At 43.8% G+C, this 19,702-nt stretch overlaps 2 protein-coding genes across 4 annotated transcripts in view; one reads left to right on the forward strand and one right to left on the reverse strand.

Annotated features, from left to right (window-relative positions):
- The window catches only part of si:dkey-22o22.2 (neural-cadherin), a 124,950-nt gene extending 115,970 nt beyond the window's left edge, over positions 1 to 8,980 (forward strand). For both annotated transcript variants that reach the window (XM_061820373.1, XM_061820375.1), the window contains 6 exons: positions 1,825 to 1,994; positions 2,094 to 2,358; positions 3,028 to 3,211; positions 4,108 to 4,358; positions 5,881 to 6,038; positions 7,146 to 8,980. In XM_061820373.1, the coding sequence (XP_061676357.1) occupies positions 1,825 to 1,994; positions 2,094 to 2,358; positions 3,028 to 3,211; positions 4,108 to 4,358; positions 5,881 to 6,038; positions 7,146 to 7,673 (1,556 nt within the window). In that variant the 3' untranslated portion in view covers positions 7,674 to 8,980. The remainder of the gene's footprint in view (positions 1 to 1,824; positions 1,995 to 2,093; positions 2,359 to 3,027; positions 3,212 to 4,107; positions 4,359 to 5,880; positions 6,039 to 7,145) is intronic.
- Positions 8,981 to 9,295: 315 nt separating this feature from the next.
- ccne2 (cyclin E2) lies at positions 9,296 to 19,657 on the reverse strand. 2 transcript variants are annotated; one of them, XM_061820010.1, is made up of 12 exons: positions 19,285 to 19,657; positions 17,341 to 17,382; positions 16,855 to 16,936; positions 16,010 to 16,066; positions 14,346 to 14,488; positions 14,133 to 14,268; positions 13,740 to 13,886; positions 12,977 to 13,072; positions 12,747 to 12,881; positions 11,526 to 11,637; positions 10,350 to 10,507; positions 9,296 to 9,833 (listed from the first exon to the last, which is right to left on the reverse strand). In XM_061820010.1, the coding sequence occupies exons 1-12, from the start codon at positions 19,395 to 19,397 to the stop codon at positions 9,717 to 9,719; spliced, it is 1,338 nt and encodes a 445-aa protein (XP_061675994.1). In that variant the 5' UTR covers positions 19,398 to 19,657; the 3' UTR covers positions 9,296 to 9,716. The 2 variants fall into 2 exon arrangements, with proteins under 2 accessions (XP_061675994.1, XP_061675995.1); XM_061820011.1 differs by lacking the exon at positions 19,285 to 19,657 and adding an exon at positions 17,481 to 17,558.
- Between the last annotated feature and the right edge of the window lie 45 nt (positions 19,658 to 19,702).

Consider the following 19,702-nt stretch of genomic DNA (forward strand, 5'->3'; position numbering starts at 1 on the left):
TTTTTTTTTTTTTTTTTTTAAGATCAGCTTTTGGGATGCGCATTATACTTCAGGGTGCAATATACTGGAGAAATTATGGTATGTTATGACAACAAGTTAATTGAGAAAAGAAAACTCGTGGTGGTCCACCAATTTACGGCATCTACGGGTACCGTAATTTCCGGCCGACAGAGCACACCTGGTTAAAAGCCTCACCCAGTACATTTGTAAAGGAAAGACCATTTGGTACATACATAAGCCGCACGCGTGTACAAGCCGCAAGTGTCCACGTTGAAACCCACATTGAAACAAGAGATATTTACAAACAAAGACAGTACACGAGGAGGGTTTTCAAAGTTTTAATACCTTAGCTTAGTTTACATAGGCCCTGTAGCTCAGTGGTTAGAGCACTGGTTTGATAAACCAGGGGTTGTGGGTTCGTATCCCACTGGGGCCTCCACTCCCTGAGAAGGGTTGCGTCAGGAAGGGCATCCGGCGTAAAAATTGTGCCAAACATTTGTGCGTTCATCTGAGATGACACGCTGTGGCGACCCCGAAAGGGACAAGCCGAAAGAAACTTACTTACTTAGCTTAGTTTAACATAGCAACAACAGGGTAGCATGAACAGGGGTGGTAAAAAAAAAAAAAACAAAACAACAACATACTGGTAAAAAAAAAAAAAAACAGCTACGGCAGCAACACAGTAGCAACACTAACAGGGGCGATTAAAAAAAAAAAAAACATACCTAAATCACTGAGACGCGGCAGTAACACCACAGAAACACACTAGCGGGACGCTAATGCTAGTACGACGCTAACACTAATGTGGCGCTAACAGGGCTGGTTAAACAAAAAAATACATAAATCACATGTGGCGGTAACACAGCAGAAACATGCTAATGCTGGCGGTACGCCAATGCTAGCGCAACGCTAATGGTAGCGTTGCGCTAACAGGGCCAGTTAAAAAAAAAAAACATACCTAAATCACTGAGATGCGGTAACACAGCAGAAACACGCTAGCCCAACCCTAACGCTAGCCTGGCGCTAACAACACCGGTAAAAAAAAAAAAAAAAAAAAAAACATACCTAAATCACTGAGACGTGGCAGTCACACAGCAGAAATACGCTAGCGCGACGCTAGCACGGCGTTAATGCTTGCGCCACGCTAAAAAAAAAAAACATACCTAAATCACTGAGATGCGGTAACAAAGCAAAAACACGCTAGCGCGACCCTAATGTTAGCGCAACCCTAGCACAATGCTAATGCTAGCACGACGCTAACGCTAGCTTGGCACTAACGGGGCTGTTTAAAAAAAAACAAAACGTACCTAAATCACTGAGATGCGGCAGTAACACAGCAGAAACATGCTAGCACGACCCTAATGCTACCACGACGTTAAAGCTAGCGCGACGCTAACGCTTGCGTAGCGCTAACAAGGCCGGTTAAAAGAAAAAAAAAAACATACCTAAATCACGGAGACGCGGCAGTCACACAGCAGAAACACGCTAGTGCAACGCTAATGCTACTGCAACACTAGCGTTAGCGTGGCCGTAACAGCGCCGGTTAAAAAAAAAACATACCTGTAAAAATCACAGAGACAACACAGCAGCAACACGCTAGCACTTACAGGGCCGTTTGGAAAAAAACATGCCAGTAAAAGTCACTTCCTCGGCACATATATTCCACCAGTGTCACTTTTCCGCTCTAGTGCCCCCTTACAGCCGTTAGATAAAATGCACAAATTAGCCGCATCACCGGCGGCAGAGTTGAAAGCGTGTGGAAAAAAGTGGCGGCTCCTAGGCCGTAAATTCCGGTAATCCTAAACCGTGGTTTCTCCCCCTCAGTGGTTCCGGAGTTCTCTTTGGATTCCAACAGCGTGCTGAGGTTCCACCTCCGAGGAGGGGGCAGCCCCAACCGGCGCACCGACGTCCAGCTGCTCCTGCGCACCCGCGCCACGTCGGGGACTTTGCTGTCCGTGACGTCTCGGGACGCCGACGAGTACATTGTGTTGGAGGTACCGGCGAGTCATTATTTTCATTGGTCAAATTGAGGTACAGGCAGTTAAAAATGAAAGAATTCAAAATAGAATCATATTGTCACGGCTTTGGCTCAGATCGCGGAGGGCCACATCTCGGTCAGGGCCAACCTGGGCGACGGGGCCCACGCCCTTCGGCTTCCGGGTCAGCGAGTGGACGTGGGCCAGTGGGTGCTGGTGGGCCTCAGTCGCCACGACAACCTGTTCGCCCTGCGACTGGAGCAGGGCGGCGGCTCGCGGGAGGCCCGCGCCCGGCTGGGTACCCGGCGGGAGCTGGTGGTGGACCCCAGGAGCCTCACGGTGGGGAGGGGGCCCAACGGGGGCGACGACGGAGACTTTCAGGGTGAGAGAGGCCACAGCAAATTGACGACGCCCCCACTAGATCAGACTTTTAAGCGATGTTCTATGTTCTGTTTGTCTGTGTTGTTGCGTGTAAAGTCGCACTTATCTGGAGGTTTAGAACAGGGGTGTCAAACTCATTTTTGTCGCGGGCCAGATTGTCGTTATGGTTTGTCTCAGAGGGCCATTATGACTGCAAAACCATAAAATTATTTCATCGCCTCATCATATTTACACATGAAATTTATGAACGAGTTTTGGCATCAGAAATCAAAGCTAATGGGTTTTTCAACTACTAGTGTTGATGTTTGGCAACACAAAAATGCTTGCAACATCTCTAAGTGATCATTTATGATGTAAGAATTTGAAATTTTGTACAGATTTTAGTAAGAATCATGGAAGTTGACACGCGTGGTTTGCCTTCGCGGGGCGCATCTGGCCCCCGAGCCTCGAGTTTGACACCCGCAATGTCTACGCTAATGTCTGTTGTTGCCTCTGGCCTTTTGCATTATTTGTTAGCATAAAGCTAGTGAACGTTCACCAGATGAAATGTGGCTTGGATGAACATTAAAATGAGTGTAGCATCGATTCAAATGTTCATTCGCCCCAATGTGGCATTTCATTTTGTTTGTGAGTCGATTTATGAAATGATCTCGAACGTGTGTTCGTTTAGGTTGCCTGCGGGACGTTCGTTTCAACGGCCGGGCGCTCCCTCTGGACGGGTGGAGCGGCGGCGAGCTGGTGAGCGTGCTGGAGAGGCGCGGCGTCACGTTGGGCTGCTTCAGCGACGCCTGCCGGGCGCAACCCTGCGCCGAGCCGCTGCGTTGCGTCGACCTGTGGAGGAAACACCAGTGCAGGTACACACGCACACACACAAAAAAAAATAACACTTGTAAACAACTACTTGTGCAGGATTATACAGTGCGTGTGATTTTGTCTGGCTACGTGTGTTCCTTCACCGTTTGTGTTTGAATATGCATTCCCTAAAGGATTATAATTCGATCACAGTTAATGCTAATCTTTAGCACTTTTTTTTTTTTTTTGTGTGTTAGTATTAATCTCGTTGAGACATTTCTAAGGAAAACGTGCTTTGTTGTGTTTATTTTGACATGAAATCTTCTGGGAAGATGGCGTCAAAAAACTTGAAGCCTCTTTTTGGAACAATCTGCCAAACTGCTGCTAATTGTGTTGGGTTTTTGTTGACTGCTACCAAGTTAGAGCTCACATAGCCACAAGGTGGTGCTCACGCAGCTGACCTTTTACCCTGGATGAAAAATGTGCAGTTTTTTGCTACAACCCATAATTTATTTATTCAATACTTTAAAACATAAAGAGGTATCTATATTATATTCTCTCTGTCCTCAATTTTTGCCAGTGCTTTGAAATCTGACAGACATTTATTTCAGTCCTTTGGAATATTGTACATATGATGCGGCCCCTCCCCGAACCAAAAAAACCTGCCATTTGAACTACTGGCTTATTATATCCCCTGATGCCTCCCTTGAACTTCCTTTATCAATAGTATTATTGATCGTGTATCAATCATTTTGGCATTGGGCGTCCTTTTTTTGGGGCTTGAGCACCTTTCCCCAAAAATGTCTGTGGACGTGCCTGCAGGACTCGCACGGTATGTCAAGTTTTCACTCGCAAGTCAAAAAAAAAAAAGAACAAATGACATGAAATTGTAAGTCGAAGTCACTTGTATCTCACAGCTTGTTTTTATTTTATTTTATTTTATCTCGGGGTCTCGCAGGTGCCCCGGCGGTCAGGTGACGCTGATGGACGAGTCGGGCTCGGAGCGCTGCGTGCCGTCGCCGTGCGGTCCCGCGTCGTGCCGTAACGCCGGCGTGTGCCAGCCGCTGTCGGCCGACAGCTTCCGGTGCCGCTGCCACGAGGGTTTCCGCGGGCAGCGCTGCGAGCTGGGCCAGTACCGGGGCCACCGGCTGGCCGCCCTCAGCCCCAGCTCCATCCTGGCCATCAGCATGTGCCTCCTCGTTTTCTTCGGTGAGTTGCTTTTGCTTGCACAATTATTATGATTATTATTATGTCATCAAATAAAGAAAGAAATTGTAATGATTTGACAAAAATCTTGATGAAAATGAATTAGTGTGTTGTTTATTAAAATATTGTAGTGCAGTAAAGCCTCGGTTCTCGAACGTCTCCCTTTTCGAACAAATCGGTTTTCGAAGGAAAACTTTGAGATTTTTTTGCTTCTGTTTTCCAACGAAAATCGGTACTCGAACGCCCCCCGAAAAAACCCGGAAATAACATATTGCACGTGGCCCGACCAGGTTGCTTGTTTAAAGTTATTCTGCACTTTTGTTAATAAAAAAAAGTTTCCAAGGCCGGGGGCGAGTTGCTACAGATACAGCAATGCGCTCCCAGCCTAGCGTATTCTACTACTAAAGCATACATTTTAAGCAAAAAATAAATATATTCAATTATTTTATTATATAAAGTATTTAAACTATACATGTATTTCTACTATGCAGTTTATTATCAGGAAAAGCGAAAAAAAATGCTTTAAAAAGCCCAATATTTTAGGTTTGGAACGCATTATTTCTTTTTCCATTAATTCTAATGGGAAACATCGATTCGATCTTCGAACAATTCACTTTTCCCACCGTTTTCTGGAATGGATTGTGGTCGAGAAGTGAGGCATCACTGTATGTTAATGTATTAAATCAAATAAATACTCTTGCTTTGGTTATTCACATTATATAAATGGTTACTAAACTAAACTTAAATCATGTAAAATTCTTACATACAAATACGGTGTCATATTTTTATTTTATTCAGTTGAAGTGGTTATTTTAACATCCAAAAGGAGGAAAAAAAATATAGAATGACATTGAATTGTTTTGTTCATCAGAACTCTATTTTAATATATCGAGTGAAAAATGGGTAATGTTTTCATTTATCTTTAATAAAAATCGTTCATTACAGTTGCAAATTATTGGTTGAATATATAAGAATCAGTACAAAAACTTTCAAATGCAAAAATGTTATTTTAAAAAATGAAACGTGAGAAAGAATCATTTTATTTATTAAAGCATTATTTTGTTGAAGAAAGGATAAAATTAATTATTAAATAAAAGAATAAAGTTTTCATTTTATTGAAGAATTCATATTAAATTCTAAAATATTTACAAGTAAAAATTCATTGATTTTGTTCATAAAAACTTACTTTTAAATAGGGAATAAAAAGAAAAAGAAAATGTATATATTCTGAACAAATTTTGCAAATATTGATTAAAATACAATTAGTTTGATGAATAAATAATATGGCATTTCTATTTATCGAAGATAATTAAAAATGATTCACTGTCAGCCTTCCCAGTTAACATGGATACTTGACTTCTAAAGCCGTCAATGGCAATGAATGTGTTTTAAGAAAGTGTGAATAAAAAATATATACATATTTACAGTTCACAAGGGTTTATTATTTATTTATTACACATTTTTAGATGATATTCAACTCCTCCCCCCCACCCCCCCACCCCCTTCCCCCCTTTCCTCCCGATAGCCGTGCTGGTGGCGGTGACGGTGTGGAACCAGAAAGGAAGCCGCAACAAGTTTCGCAAGCGAGGCGTTTACCACATCCCGGCCGAGCACGAGAGCTGGGAGGACATCCGGGAAAACATCCTCAACTACAACGAGGAGGGCGGCGGCGAGCAGGATCAGGTACCCGAACCGAGTCCCGAGCGGACACAGAAAAATGGAGTCGACCCGACTATCCAAAGTGCTACCTTCCACCGGAACCTTCGTGGGACTTTTAGTTCTTGGGGCTTTTGTAGTTTCTGGAATACAAAAAAAAAAAAAAAGGAAAAATAAATCTGGTATGTTCAGCTACCTGGAACAATTTTTATATTGTACATTTAAAAAACATTAATTGGACACTCTAAATTGACCGTAGGTGTGACTGTGAGTGTAATTGTTTGTCTCGATGTGCCCTGCGATTGGCTGCCAACCAGTTCAGCGTGCACCCCCACCCCTCCGGCACTCGTGAGGATAAGCGGCAAAGAAAATGGATGGATGGATTACATTTTGTCAAAATAAAAATGTTTTGTTTTATTAGAACTCTATTTTGATATATCGAGTGAAAAATGGGTCATGTTTTCATTCATTTTTAATAGAAATGGTTCATTACAGTTAGAAGTTATTGGTTGAATATGTAAGAATCAGTTAGTACAAAACTTTCCAATGCAAAAATGTTATTTTAAAAAATGAAACATGAGAATGAATCATTTAATTTATTGAAGCACTATTTTTTTAGAATAAAATAAGGATTTAATTCGTTTTATGAAATAATTCATATTAAATTAATTCTAAAATATGTAACAATAAAAATTCATCTTTTTTTTCATAAAAATGATGTTAAAATATGAAATAAAAAGATGGTCATTAAGTTATCAATAAAATTCTAAAATGACAAATGTTATCATTCAAATGAACAGTTTTACATGGACAGTTTAAAAGGTACCTTAATTTGTTGATTATTAATTATTAAATTAAATCAATTTTTATAATTAGAGGAACTCTAATATTATTATCAGAAACAAAAAAAAAACACATTTCAATGAATGATTGGTTATGTAGTAAAGGAATTACGTAGCATAAAAATGTAAACGGTGGGAATCCATTATTTGAAACATTATTTTTCAATTTTACTGAATCATTGGGGCATGGTTTTTAGTGGTACATTTTAATTGTAGACTGTATTGCAATGTAAAGAAAATGAAATCAAAATGATGATTGAAAATGAAATCTTTTCATTTTCTCCGCCCGCAGAAAGGCTACGACATGACGGAGCTGAAGCGTCCTCTGTGCTCCAGCCTGTCTCAGTCGTCTTCGTGCACGACGGCCCCGCTCATCAAATCGTCTCCGGGCTCGCAGGAGGAGGTGCGCCCCCCCTGCCCTGCCGGCCCCTCCTGCGCCCCCTACCTCAGCGTCCCGCAGCCGCACCTGCGCGCGCACCCCCACCCTCCTCCTCCTCCGCCGCCGCCGCCGCCGTCGTCGTCGCGCTCCCACGTGGACTTCAAGAGCTACGTGTCTCGCATCGTGTGGGAGGCGGACCACGACGTCGACGCGATGCCGCGGGACGTCTTCCGCGTGTGGCGGGAGGAAGGATCCGGAACCCCGGCGGGGAGTCTCAGCTCGCTGGGCTACGACGGCGAGGAAGAGGACGACGGCGAGGAGACGGCGTACGAGCGACTCTCGCGCTGGGGGCCCAAATTCCAGACGCTGAGCGACATGTACGACCGCCCGCAGGTGGCGCTCTCGTACGTCCATGACTTAAAACGGCCTCCGAGCCACTAGGGGGAGCCACCTCGCGTCCTCGACCTTCCGTTACTTTTCCACAAAACAGGTTGGATTACAAAATGGACGCCGTCGGCCATCTTTGAAGAGGACAGAGTGAAGTTGTTCAACATAGCGGTAACAATCATTTCACGATTTGGATGCCTCGTGCTCCTTCACACTTCAAGTTCCCGGAACCTTTTAGTTCTTGGTACTTGGAATTATCCGGATGAAGGAAAAACTGTACTGCAGACTCAACTCCAAAAGTTCCTGGTCTTCTGAAAAGTACTGCATCGTTTTGTTGAATTGCCACCTAAAGTTTTTGAATTTTTTAAAATCTTGTTAAGTGTAGTTGTTGGGACTAAAAATCTGATATTTTTTATTATTCCAAACAGAGTCATGTGGTCCTCTCGAAGGTGCCCCTCCCCCCTCTGAAATCCACCTAAACCTCCTGGGGTTTTCCTCTTTTTTTGGTACTTGTAATCTCGTTTATGTTCAGTGCTTCAGATCCCACCCAAACCCCAAATTTGCACGTTTTCACCCAGGAGTATTTTAATCAGTACCACATTCAAGAGCTCCACCTTGCTAAAAAAAAAAAAAAATCAATAGAACATTTCTACAGAATTTTTAAAGAACTATAGAGAACTTTAGATCCCAAGTCCTCACCTGAAAGTTTTCTTTTTATTATTTTTTTTTTTTAGGAACGTAAAGTTCCTGTAACTAATTTACTACCTTGTGAGTGAGGTCTTTTTTTTTTTTGTTTTTGGAGCTGATAAATTCTCCTGAAGCTAAATTTGAAAATATTGTAGTTCCTGGGGTCCAAACATTTCCGCGGTCAGGTGATTTTATTTGCATTTTTTTTTTCCAAAATGAATAAAAATGTAGTTAGTCCTCAGCTGCCTTAGGAATGTACTTTTATCTTGGGACTTTTTTGGAAAAAAAAAAAAAAAGAAAAGCAAAGGGAGAACAATCACTCGTCCTCACTTGATGGGGAGTGACACTCAATCTTTCCCCGCCCACGTTCAAAAATGAAATTATTTTCATCCGGATGACTGAAGAAGACGAATCCAATGGAAAAAGACGATTCCGGTTTCCATGGAGATGATTTTGGCTGTAAACGTTTTCAGTTCCCAGTCGAGTTTAAAGCTAAAATCCTTTCCTGTGCACCTCAAGTGTGAGTGTTTCTGCTTCTTTTTCAGTCATTTAGAAAACTTGCGTGATTGTTTCTTTCTTTGAATTGTACGATACGGTGTAAATATGGACATGGTGTAACGACCTGACACGGAATATTTCCTTTTTGTACGTGAATTTTAATAAAGAAAAATGGCTTTTCCCCTAAAACAGATGTTTTATTAAATGTAGACCGGGAGAGTAAAATGTGGAAATTAAAACATAAACATTAAAATACCTCGAGTCTACGAGCTAGAACTTGCGTTCCATTTACTTTTTAGTTATTGGTTGATATATTCGAGGTTCTCGAAACTAAAATCAATAGAGTGAACATTCTGTATGTTGCAGTTCCACGTAAAGTTCCAGGAAATGTGCAACATTACAACCTAAACGTCTGTTTTTAAGTCCGATGTCAATGGACAGTAATGACGCGCATTATTTTTTAAAATCTTTTTATTTAAAAGATGACCATATAAAAGAATATTTCTTCCAAAAACTGGAACTGTACACAAACAAAAAAAAAACAATTGTTTGTGCATCTAAAGGCACAAATGAGGACGTGTGGTCATAAATAGCACTCGAGATTCTTATTGAATTTTCTTTTTTTCCCTCTGTTTCTAACTCAATAAATACGAGCTGGTAGCGGCACGTGCAAGCGGCTCTGGTCAAGTTCACAGGAATGAAACAGTCAGAAAAACAACAGACACGAAACGAGTGGTCACCGCGAAGCTCTGCGTGTTCCCGTGCCGGCGACGGGACGGGAAAGGCTCCGTGAAGAACAAGCACCGAGGAAGTCTTTCACAAAAATCTCATTTCATGGATTGAAGTTCAACTTGTTTCGTTGTTTGTTTGTTTTTTGGCTGGTAAAAAAAGGTCGTCGAGGTTCTCCCTTGTTCAGTGGTTGGACGGTTTCTCCGTGCTACTGGGCGGAGTCAAGACGGGCGCCACGGCGACCGCGGGCGACAGCGGGCAGTCGTCGGTGTCCTTACTCTGGCGCTCTTGAGCTTTTCTCTGCGAGGAAACGAGAACAGTCCATTTGATTTCATTAATGTGAATAAACATTCATCCATCCATTTTCTTCGCCTCTTATCCTCACGAGGGTCGCGGGGAGTACTGAAGCCTATCCCAGCTGTCAGCGGGCAGGAGGTGGGGTACATCCTGAACTAGTTGCAGGGCACATAGACAGTCACACTCACAATCACACCTCGGGGCAATTTAGAATGTCCAATTAATGCTGCGTGTTTTTGAGACGTGGGAGGAAACCGGAGTACCCAGAGAAAAGCCACACAGGCACGAGGAGAACATGCAAACTTCACACAGGCGGGGCCAGGATCAAACCCGGGTCCTCAGAACTGCGAGGCCAATGCTTTACCAGCTGAGCCACGTGAATAAACATACACAAATCGAATTAATAATACATAATCTGACTTCAAACCATCTTTTTTGTGGCTATTTTTGGTTATTACAAGCACACAAATGCAAAAAGCAGATTTTTCTCACGGAGGACAAAACCAAATGTCGACTCACCAGGAGGTCCAAGTAGGTGATGTGCGTCTGGATGTTATGTCGGTCTTCGTCGTTCACTTTGGCGAAGGTCTTGAGCTGAGGTTTGTCCTCCGAGCGCAGCACGTCCACAAAGGAGCTCATCCACCGCACGCATCCGGACACGCTTTCCCACGTCAAGCCTGACACGCAAAACACTCCGCGTTAGCGCATTAGCATCTTAGCACACGCGAAGAGCTCCACTGCTAGCATGGCGTCAGATGTGAAATGCTCAACTATCCAACTGTACTTTTCTTTAATATATATATATTAGGATACAAACTTCTATTATTATAGAACATTGCTAGCACAAAGGTAACACGTTAGCAACTGCTAGCACGTTAGCACGTGATCAACACTCATTTGAATTGTAATCTAGACTACAAAATTGAAGTGTAAAGTCAGGGATGAGAATTTTCCACGAATTCAGTTTTTTTCAGCTGAAAATGTCATTTTTATGAAATGTGTAAATCCGTTGAGAACATTTTGGGGGGAAGGGGGGTACGGCTTGACACGGGGGGAGGCTGTGAAATTAGCATCTATTGGCAACGCTCGTCGTGAAATTAGTCACAGCTGTGATAGCGGAAAATGGCATCGCTATCTGTTTACGGCATTGCCATCTGTTTGCATTAAATATGGTGTTCATAATAACGACAACATTCCGATTTCCGGCATCATTTTGGCTGTATTTTGTCAGTATTTGTACGCATATGTTATCGAGCGGTCTGCACGTTTGCCAGTACGGCAAAAATCTTGGAGCGAAAAGATGAAGAAATTGATAAAAACTACGGGGGTAAAAAAAAAAACTCTTTCATATGGGCATGGCTTGAAAAACGTGAAACCGTGCAGATAGGAACGAAAACTTTATCAACAGGTCAAACCAAACACATACAAAAAGTGGACGTTCACGGCAAAGTGCTGTGCGCTCTGTGTTCCGATATGATCAATTATGGAAGCCGAGGAGTAAAAAAATATCCAAACTGTGCCAAACAAATACGCGTTCATCTAAGATGACATGCCGTGGCCACCCCTAACGGGACAAGGCGAAAGGAAAAGAAGAAGAGAAGAAGATCCAAACCAGGAAACAGGGATGATAACAAGCAAAATATTAAAATCTTGCTATTTACCGACCAACTGTGGCGTGAGATCTGCACAACGTACCGGACACTTTGTTGACGATGTCGAAGGTTGAGAAGTGGCAGAATGCGGCGGCGGCGAGAACGCTGTAGCTGAAGTCCAGCGAGCCGATGTCCATCATGCACAAGTCCAACAGCTGAGGGGACAAAACCGTGTTGAGGGAAACGTAAGAAAGGCTTAGGAATAGGAAGCCTTTAACTGCGAGCATCTTTGAAAAAACAGAAAGACCTCTGCTGGTCACATGTTAGCAAACAGAAATGCCTCAACGTAACGGAGACATTCTTAGCAACTGCACTTTTTTTCAAAAACAAGAAGGCCTTAAATCAGGGGTGTCGCACTCATTTTTCTCGCGGGCCGCATTGTTGTTCCAGTTTCCCTCAGAGGGCTGTTATGACTGTGGAACAAAAATATTTAATCATATTTACATCAATTTATGAGCTACTTTCGGCATCAGAAATCAAGGGTCATTTGTTTTTCAACTAATCACGTTTGGTAACACAAAAATGCTTGTAATATCTCATCTTTGTCATTTATGATATAAGACGATTTGAAATTCTGGTACAGATTTTGACAAGAATCATGGAAATTGACGCTCTCGATTTGGCTTCGCCGGGCCACATAAAATCATCTGATGAGCCAGATCTGGCCCCTGGGCCTCGAGTTTGACACCCCTTTAAATGGTAGAACGTTAGCAAACAGGAAGTCTTTCAATGGGATAACGTTAGCCACTGTCAGCCACCAGGAAGGCCTCAATTGTTAGAGCGCACTTACAACCAGGAAGTCTTTCAAGAGTATAATGTAAGCAACTGTTAAGACCACTTCATACTCCCACGGTCGACAACCCCTGGATTGCCCCCCCCCCCCCCCCCCCGCGCCAACATCTCTGCAGCGTGCGACGCACACGCCAAAAAAATGACTACATAAATTCCCGCACGGAGAAAGCCACGGAGCTCATCTCTCTTGTGATTGGCCCATTTCAGTCACACGCTGTCACGACCTACTCACCGTTCCTCCGCATTCCTGATTGATTTTACTGCATAATTAAACATATCATCCGGTCATTTAAATACATTTTTCAACCGAGAAGGCCTCAATTGTTAGCGCCCGTATAAACAGGAAGTTCTCAACTGTGAGCATGTTAGCAAATAGGAAGGCCTCAAGTATTAGCACGTGAGCAAAAAGAAGCTCATCAACTGTTAGCATGCTAGCAACTGAAAAGGCCCGTTTTCAAACATACAACCTTACCTGCGTGATCTGGATGTACGTGTCCTGCGAGAACTGCGGCACCAGGAAGTTTTCGCTGTCTTTCTGGGCCTCCACCTGAGCGTAGAGCTTGAGCCAAGAGATGGGAGTCTCGGGGCAAAGGTTCCAGTCCAACGCCTGCGAGGACAAGGGTGAGGAAATCACATTCGCGCCAGTAAAAAAAAAAAAAAAAAAAAAAGCGTCGACGGGTCAGCTCGGAACGGGGGCGCCACCTTGAGGATCTGAAGCTCGGTGCACTGGATGTCCCACGTGTCGCACGCGCCGTCTGTCACGTAGGCGAACTCGCGGATTTTGGGCGGGTAGATTTCCTGCAGGAAAACATTCTCATGAAGAGACATTCAAAGGGCCAGCACAACAAAACACCCACCCATACATTTTCCAAGCCGCTTATCCTCAAAAGGGTCACGAGAGTGCTGGAGCCTATCGCAATATGGATGTGTGCATCATGCATGATATTTACATTAAATGGTGGGGAATAACCATACAACAACAATTTAAAATAATAAAAATGTTACATTTAAAAAACAATCCACTCATGTTTATATTAAATAAAAATGATCTAAATATTAATAAAAACAGCAGTTTAAAAGTTATTTTATGCACACACAAAAAATAAAATTTCTCTTACATATATATAAATGAATAAAATTTACAAGTCAGTTTCCGGAACGGCATTGTGGATCAGCTGGTAAAGCGTTGGCTTCACAGTTCTGAGGTCCCAGGTTCGATCCCGGCCCCGCTTGTGGAGCGTTTGCATGTTCTCCCCCGTCCCTGTCTGGGTTTCCTCCGGGCACTCCGATTCCCTCCCACATTCCAAAAACATGCAACACCAATTGGACTCTCTAAATTGCCCGTAGGTACGATTGTGAGTGCAGTCGTTTTCTCTTTGTGCCCTGCTATTGTTTTTCCAGAGTGCTTTATGCATAAAGCCGAGTTGAACGGCAGCGGGTGTACCAGTGGAGGATGACCCCTGACCTCAATCTTGGAGGCGATGAAGAGCGCGGTGATGCCGATGAGCTGCAGGTAGTCCTTGTTGACGTCCTCCTGAGTCAGCATGAAGCGGTCGAAGAAGTCCTGCGCCAGGTACGCCGTCTGCCGGTGGAGCCGGTACACCTCGCTTACCTGAGCAACAAACACAAAAATAAATATTTAGAAAATCAATTTCTTATGCTTATACTGTATATACTAGATATATTTTTTTTTTTACCGGTATGTGAATTTGCTTCACTGCATGGTTCCTTACTAATCCACTCAAAATGCAACATTCCCTTTTCAGTCCTAGCGTGTCTAAAAGCAGCATGTGTGCACGTGTATATTAATTAATAAGCGTGTGTTTGTTTTGTGCGTGTGCGCGCGTAAAGTTCTGACCTCCAGCAGCCAGTCGAGCAGGATGGCCCTCATGCCGGGTTGCAGTTTGGGGTGTCTCTGCATGTAACTCTTGTCGTGAACGTACTTGAGATCCTTGTTGAGCATCTTGATCCACACGTCGTCCGAGCTGGCCCAACTGCCGCGGTCGTACGGTCATTAGTGACGCACCGGAAATGGGGGCGGCCATCTTGTGGCGGCGTCAAGGGGCCTTACCTGAGGCGAGGGAGGGGCGAGGCCTTGATGAAGAGGTTTTTGAAGCGGTACTGCTTGAAGCTGGACGGGTCGGTAGGCTCCACTTCTTTGTGCGGGGTTTCGATGAGGACGCACGGGCTCGCGCCGTCTTCCGACCAACATTTCTACACACCCAACCCAGAAAATAGAAAAAGATGCAAAAATGACATACCGTACACAACATGGCCACCATGCAAAGATCTAAAACAGGATTAAAAGGCTTTAAGATAACCATCCATCCGTTTTCTTCACCGCTTATCCTCACGAGGGTCGCGGGGAGTGCTGGAGCCTATCCCAGTTGTCAACGGGCAGGAGGCGGGGTACACTCTTAACCTGTTCCCAGGTTATCGCAGGGCACATAGAGACAAACGGCCGCACTCACAATTACACCTAGGGGCAATTTAGAGTGTCCAATTAATGTTGCATGTTTTTTTGGAATGTGAGAGGAAACCGAAGTGCCTAAAGAAAACCCACACAGGCACAGGAGGAACATGCAAACTCCACACGCGTGGTGCCAGGATCGAACTCAGGTCCTCAGAACTGTGACGCCAACGTTTTACCAGCTGATCCACTGTGCCGCCTGCTTGTAATTCATGCTTCCCATCCTTAAATATGACTTCTAAGGTTCCAGTGCTAAGTACGTTTTTATTTGTTATTTTTTTTAATCCACCAGCGCAGTGGAACAGCTGGTAAAGCGTTGGCCTTACAGTTCTGAGGACTGGGGTTCAAATCCCGGCCCCGCCTGTGTGGAGTTTGCATGTTCTCCCCGTGCCTGCTTGGGTTTTCTTCGGGCGCTCCGGTTTCACACCTCCCAAAAACGTTAATTGGACTCTCTAAATTGCCTCTAGGTGTGATTGTGAGATTGCAACTAGTTGTTTGTCTCTATGCACCCTTCAATTGGCCGGCTAAACAGTTCAGGGTGTACCCCGCCTCCTGCCCGATGCCAGCTGGGAAAGGCTCCAGCACTCCTGTGACCCTCGTGAGGATAAGCAGCTAATAAATGGATGAATTGAATTTTTAAACCTTTACATTTTACCTGCAGACTTTTGAATGTATTTTAATTTATGCAATGATATTGCCCTCCCCTATTTGTGATTGGATATGAGCTGAACAACTTTCCTTTTTTTTTTTTAATTGATTCATCCAATCATTTAAACATTCTGTTTTGGAATTGTTGCGTAAACGCTCAGCTTGCCTCATTCTTCACACAAGGAAAAAGCAAATGGGCGGAGGCTATGAGTAGCGACACCGTGTGGCGAGAAGGGGTCACTTCAACGCTACTGCTGTCATTGAACCCCTTTGCTCGCTCACAACCTAATTGACCACCTCATTTTTAATGGAAAAAAAAAAGAAAAGAAAAAGTGACATTTAAGAAATAAGAAGTCTAATTGCCTTGATTTAACATTTTGGATGACCAAAACCAAGATTAAAAATCTAAAAAATAAAATCTACACGGACACAGATTTTTTTCTTGTAGCAAACAAGTTGGGAATTTTTTTTAAATTGATAATGTGATGCTAAATTTAAAAATGACTTCAAGCTAGTGATTAGGTGTATCACTGCAGAATAAAAGGAGTCGAGAAGCAGCAGGAAAGCCGTCATCGGGAAACAAAACAATCAGTGCGCTGATGACGTCAAACACAAACCTGAATTTCATAGCAGCTTTGTTTCTTGACAGACGGTTGCGTCTTCTTCGCAGCGGGCTGCCAAGTCGGAGAGGAGAGCAGATAAGAAACATGTTACACAAAAAGTCACTTTTCAATAGAGTGCACACAATTAGCTTATATGGGTGTGAAAATGGCTTCTTGCCCATTTCTGAAAATGTGTCTGCTAAAGATATTGAGTATTGCGTTGACATAATTCTGATTCAAAAGTCGGATCTCGTCAACCTTAAGAGGCTGGGTGAAGATCCAAAGCTCTTTCAAGTCGTGACAAACTACATAACAGTGTTTGTTGACATTGGGTGAACTGCTGCCGAATTGCAACGCTTGCATGAAGCAGGCCGAACCCCTCTAAACAGACTAATTTCATCAAGCCATGAGGTAGTGCAGGCAACCAAATAACTTATTTTGTTGAAAAAAATTAAAGATGGCTCCTTTAACGTTGTTTTTTTTTTTTTTAATTATGTTTGTGATTGGCGTCATGGTGGATCAGCTGGTAAAGCATTAGCCTCACAGTCTGATGACCCGGGTTTGATCCCGGCCCAGCCTTTGTGGAGTTTGCATGTTCTCCCCGTGCCTGCGTGGCTTGTCTCCGGTTTCCTCCCACATCCCAAAAACATGCAAAACTCTAAATTGCCCCTCGGTGTGATTGTGAGTGCGACTGTTTGTCTCTATCTGCCCTGCAATTGGCTGGCAACAGGTTAGGAGTGTACCCCGCCTCCTGCCCGTTGACAGCTGGGATAGGCTCCAGCACTCCCCGTGACCCTCGTGAGGATAAGCGGCAAAAGAAAATGGATGGATATTGGTGATTTGCGAAAATGATAACCCACCTCGCACTTCCTTTTCCTCAGTGGCGGTCTGATGGCGGGTTCGGGCATGTTTGAGTCTCTGGTTTGAAGGGTGATGCGGTCGCTATGCAGAAACATGAACATGATCATAATCGTCATCCATTTTCTATTTCTATCCTTTGCACAATTATGACTGATCATAGATGTGTTTAAAGTATCATAGGGAGGGGTCAAACTACTAAGAGACTCAAAAAAAAAAAGTCTCATATTGCAAATTTTCACCCATACCCACAATTATCAGGTGCGTTTCCTGTTACTACAACTTAATAGCATTAATGATAGAAATGTATGCACGGTCATCAGCCTTACAGATGACACGGGGACACGTTTAAATAATGTGATAATGGTCTCGCCCCACCCGGCCCACCCTAATCCCACCACGCAGAAGACGGCGGGTGGGAGGGCGACCCCACCCGCTTCCCTCCTTGGAGATCCCACCGAGCTCATCCCGCAGCACCGGTTGCTCACCTGCGCCTGGACATGGTTGAGGTGACGGGATTGGTGCGTCTGCTGCAACAACCAAAAGACACAAAATGTCAGCGCACAACAGTAAGATTTGAGACCCAGACCGACAACAAGGGTGGGGGGCCGCGGCAGTTGATCGTCACCTATGTACTAAAGACCCCCGGGTGTCCTATTTGACTCGCATGCTCCAAACCAAAGTCATCACCGGTCTGGAGACATTCATTTGAAAGCTTATAAATTAGTAATGACAAAACATTACAAAATGGTGGCTTTAATGGGAAATGATGAATATTAGTGTCAGACAGGTGGGCAGTCAACCCCTGTACATTCATTTTTACTAGATTATTATATATATGTATAACTAAATTATTATTACTACTATTACTGTATTATTACTATTACTAGAGTCACCATTTTGCTTAGTTTCAAGCAAACCTGTGTATTTGGTTGGGATTTGTAACGTTTTGGCATTATTACTATATTACGACATATTTACATTGCAGTCTTCAGGAAGAACACAAGTCAGACACATTTACAGACCAACTCGCTTAAAAAATCTTTTTAAGGCCTATTTCACTTGTTAGAAGTTATACATAAGAAACAAAAACGTTATATTGAATGTAAAATCATGAAGAGACCTTTACATTCATTACTTGACATCAGTGATATAGATATTATTAGTTAGGTATTATATATATATATATATATATATATATATATGTATGTATGTATTACAGTGACTCTGATATTCATAATTGAATCTTAAATCATACTGTTGTACGAAGCTCAAAGGGCAAAAGCAGGCTAATATAAATACAGAAGCTCCTAGTCCCACTTGTATTACACATCGGTGGAACACATGTCAGAGTGTAATTGAGCAGTAATGACAAAAAAACGCTGGAAAAAAAAACTAATCAAATACACGTAACTGGACGACACAAAACAAAATGGTGGATTTAATGTTAAAAAAAAAAAAAAACAACCGAATATAAGACTCGGGCTGACGCCACTGAGGAAGACGAGGGGGGGGTGTTCTTCCCTCATTTCCAAACAAAACAAAATCCCTAAATACTACACTTAAACGCACACTTTTCACCCCCTGTGATAGAATAAACGTTCGCAAAGGCCCTCGGCGTACTTTGAGCGAGGGCGAACGTCCGAAATGTCAACTTTAAGCGAGAATACAAACGTAAAGAGGCGCCAATTCGGCCAGCGTTAAGCGGGAGGATTGTGGAAGCTCCCCCTCGAAAGGGCACAAAGTAGCCCCGAAAGCCGCACGACGGGCGCTCTCGTCAACTTTACAGCCCTCTCAAAAATGTCATCAAACTAATATCGTCCACAGCAACCGCAAGAGTGGCCATTTAAGTGCGGGTAAACATGTTTAAAAGCGAGCTCAAGTTTGAGAGGGAAGCTCCTGTAATTAGCCGCTGCTAGCCGAGCTGCTATCTGGGTCAACTCTGCTAACAACACATAATTCAAACAAAAACAACAACGAAACTTTTCTTCGGTCCCATCTGCAACTCGCTACACGTAGAACAACAGAAAAAGTAGTTTTGGAGACGAGAGGGGAGGGAAAAGGGGGAGACTTATTTTTTTTTTTGAACGAGGCTGTCGTTTGTGTACACAGTCGTCAAAAGCGTAAAATGGCAACAAGTACGACGATAAAACGACTTGGAGCACACACATCGGACATTTTGGGATCATTTGGTATTACAAGTAGTCATAAAAAAGGCGCATTTTCAAGTTAAAGCGCGCTATTGTGGCGCAAACCGTCGCCTGCCCCGTGTTTGAACGACAAAACGAGAGACGAAAAGATCTCACGACGCAAATAAACAACTTCAACTGTGAAGACGAGGTTTGAAATACGCATAACCCCCCCCCCCCCCCAAAAAAAAAAAAAAAAAAATCAATCAAAAAAGAGCTCGTCGGACGCAGTGTTGGTCTTACCTGCGAGGGGGGGAAGAATGAATGAGCGAGAGCGGATCAGCTGCGGCGCCGGCGCCAATCCGCATATCCGCCCGCGCATGCGCACTCCCCGCTTCGCGCAGAAACCCGCTCATAAATTCGAAAAGCGGCGGAAATATTCTCGACAGGACGCGTCCAGCCGAAAGCGCCGAGACGCCGGAAGGGAATCGCTTCTTCGGGCCAAGCGTTCGCCGATTCCTCGAGCCTTTTTCGTCGCTTACTCCCGCCAGATCGCCTTGCTTCCGATGGGCGCTCGTACTTGATGGTGTTTTCCCCACGGAAATGGGGCTTTCCGTTTGTTCCGGTTGGATTTGAACGACGCGGCACGCCCCCCGAAGTCGTCCCGGATACAAACGGTACACAGAAGCGCTCGGTAAGGGGCATTTTTGCGCAATTTTTC

Source organism: Syngnathoides biaculeatus, chromosome 5, assembly GCF_019802595.1.
Source record: "Syngnathoides biaculeatus isolate LvHL_M chromosome 5, ASM1980259v1, whole genome shotgun sequence".
Classification (NCBI taxonomy): domain Eukaryota; kingdom Metazoa; phylum Chordata; class Actinopteri; order Syngnathiformes; family Syngnathidae; genus Syngnathoides; species Syngnathoides biaculeatus.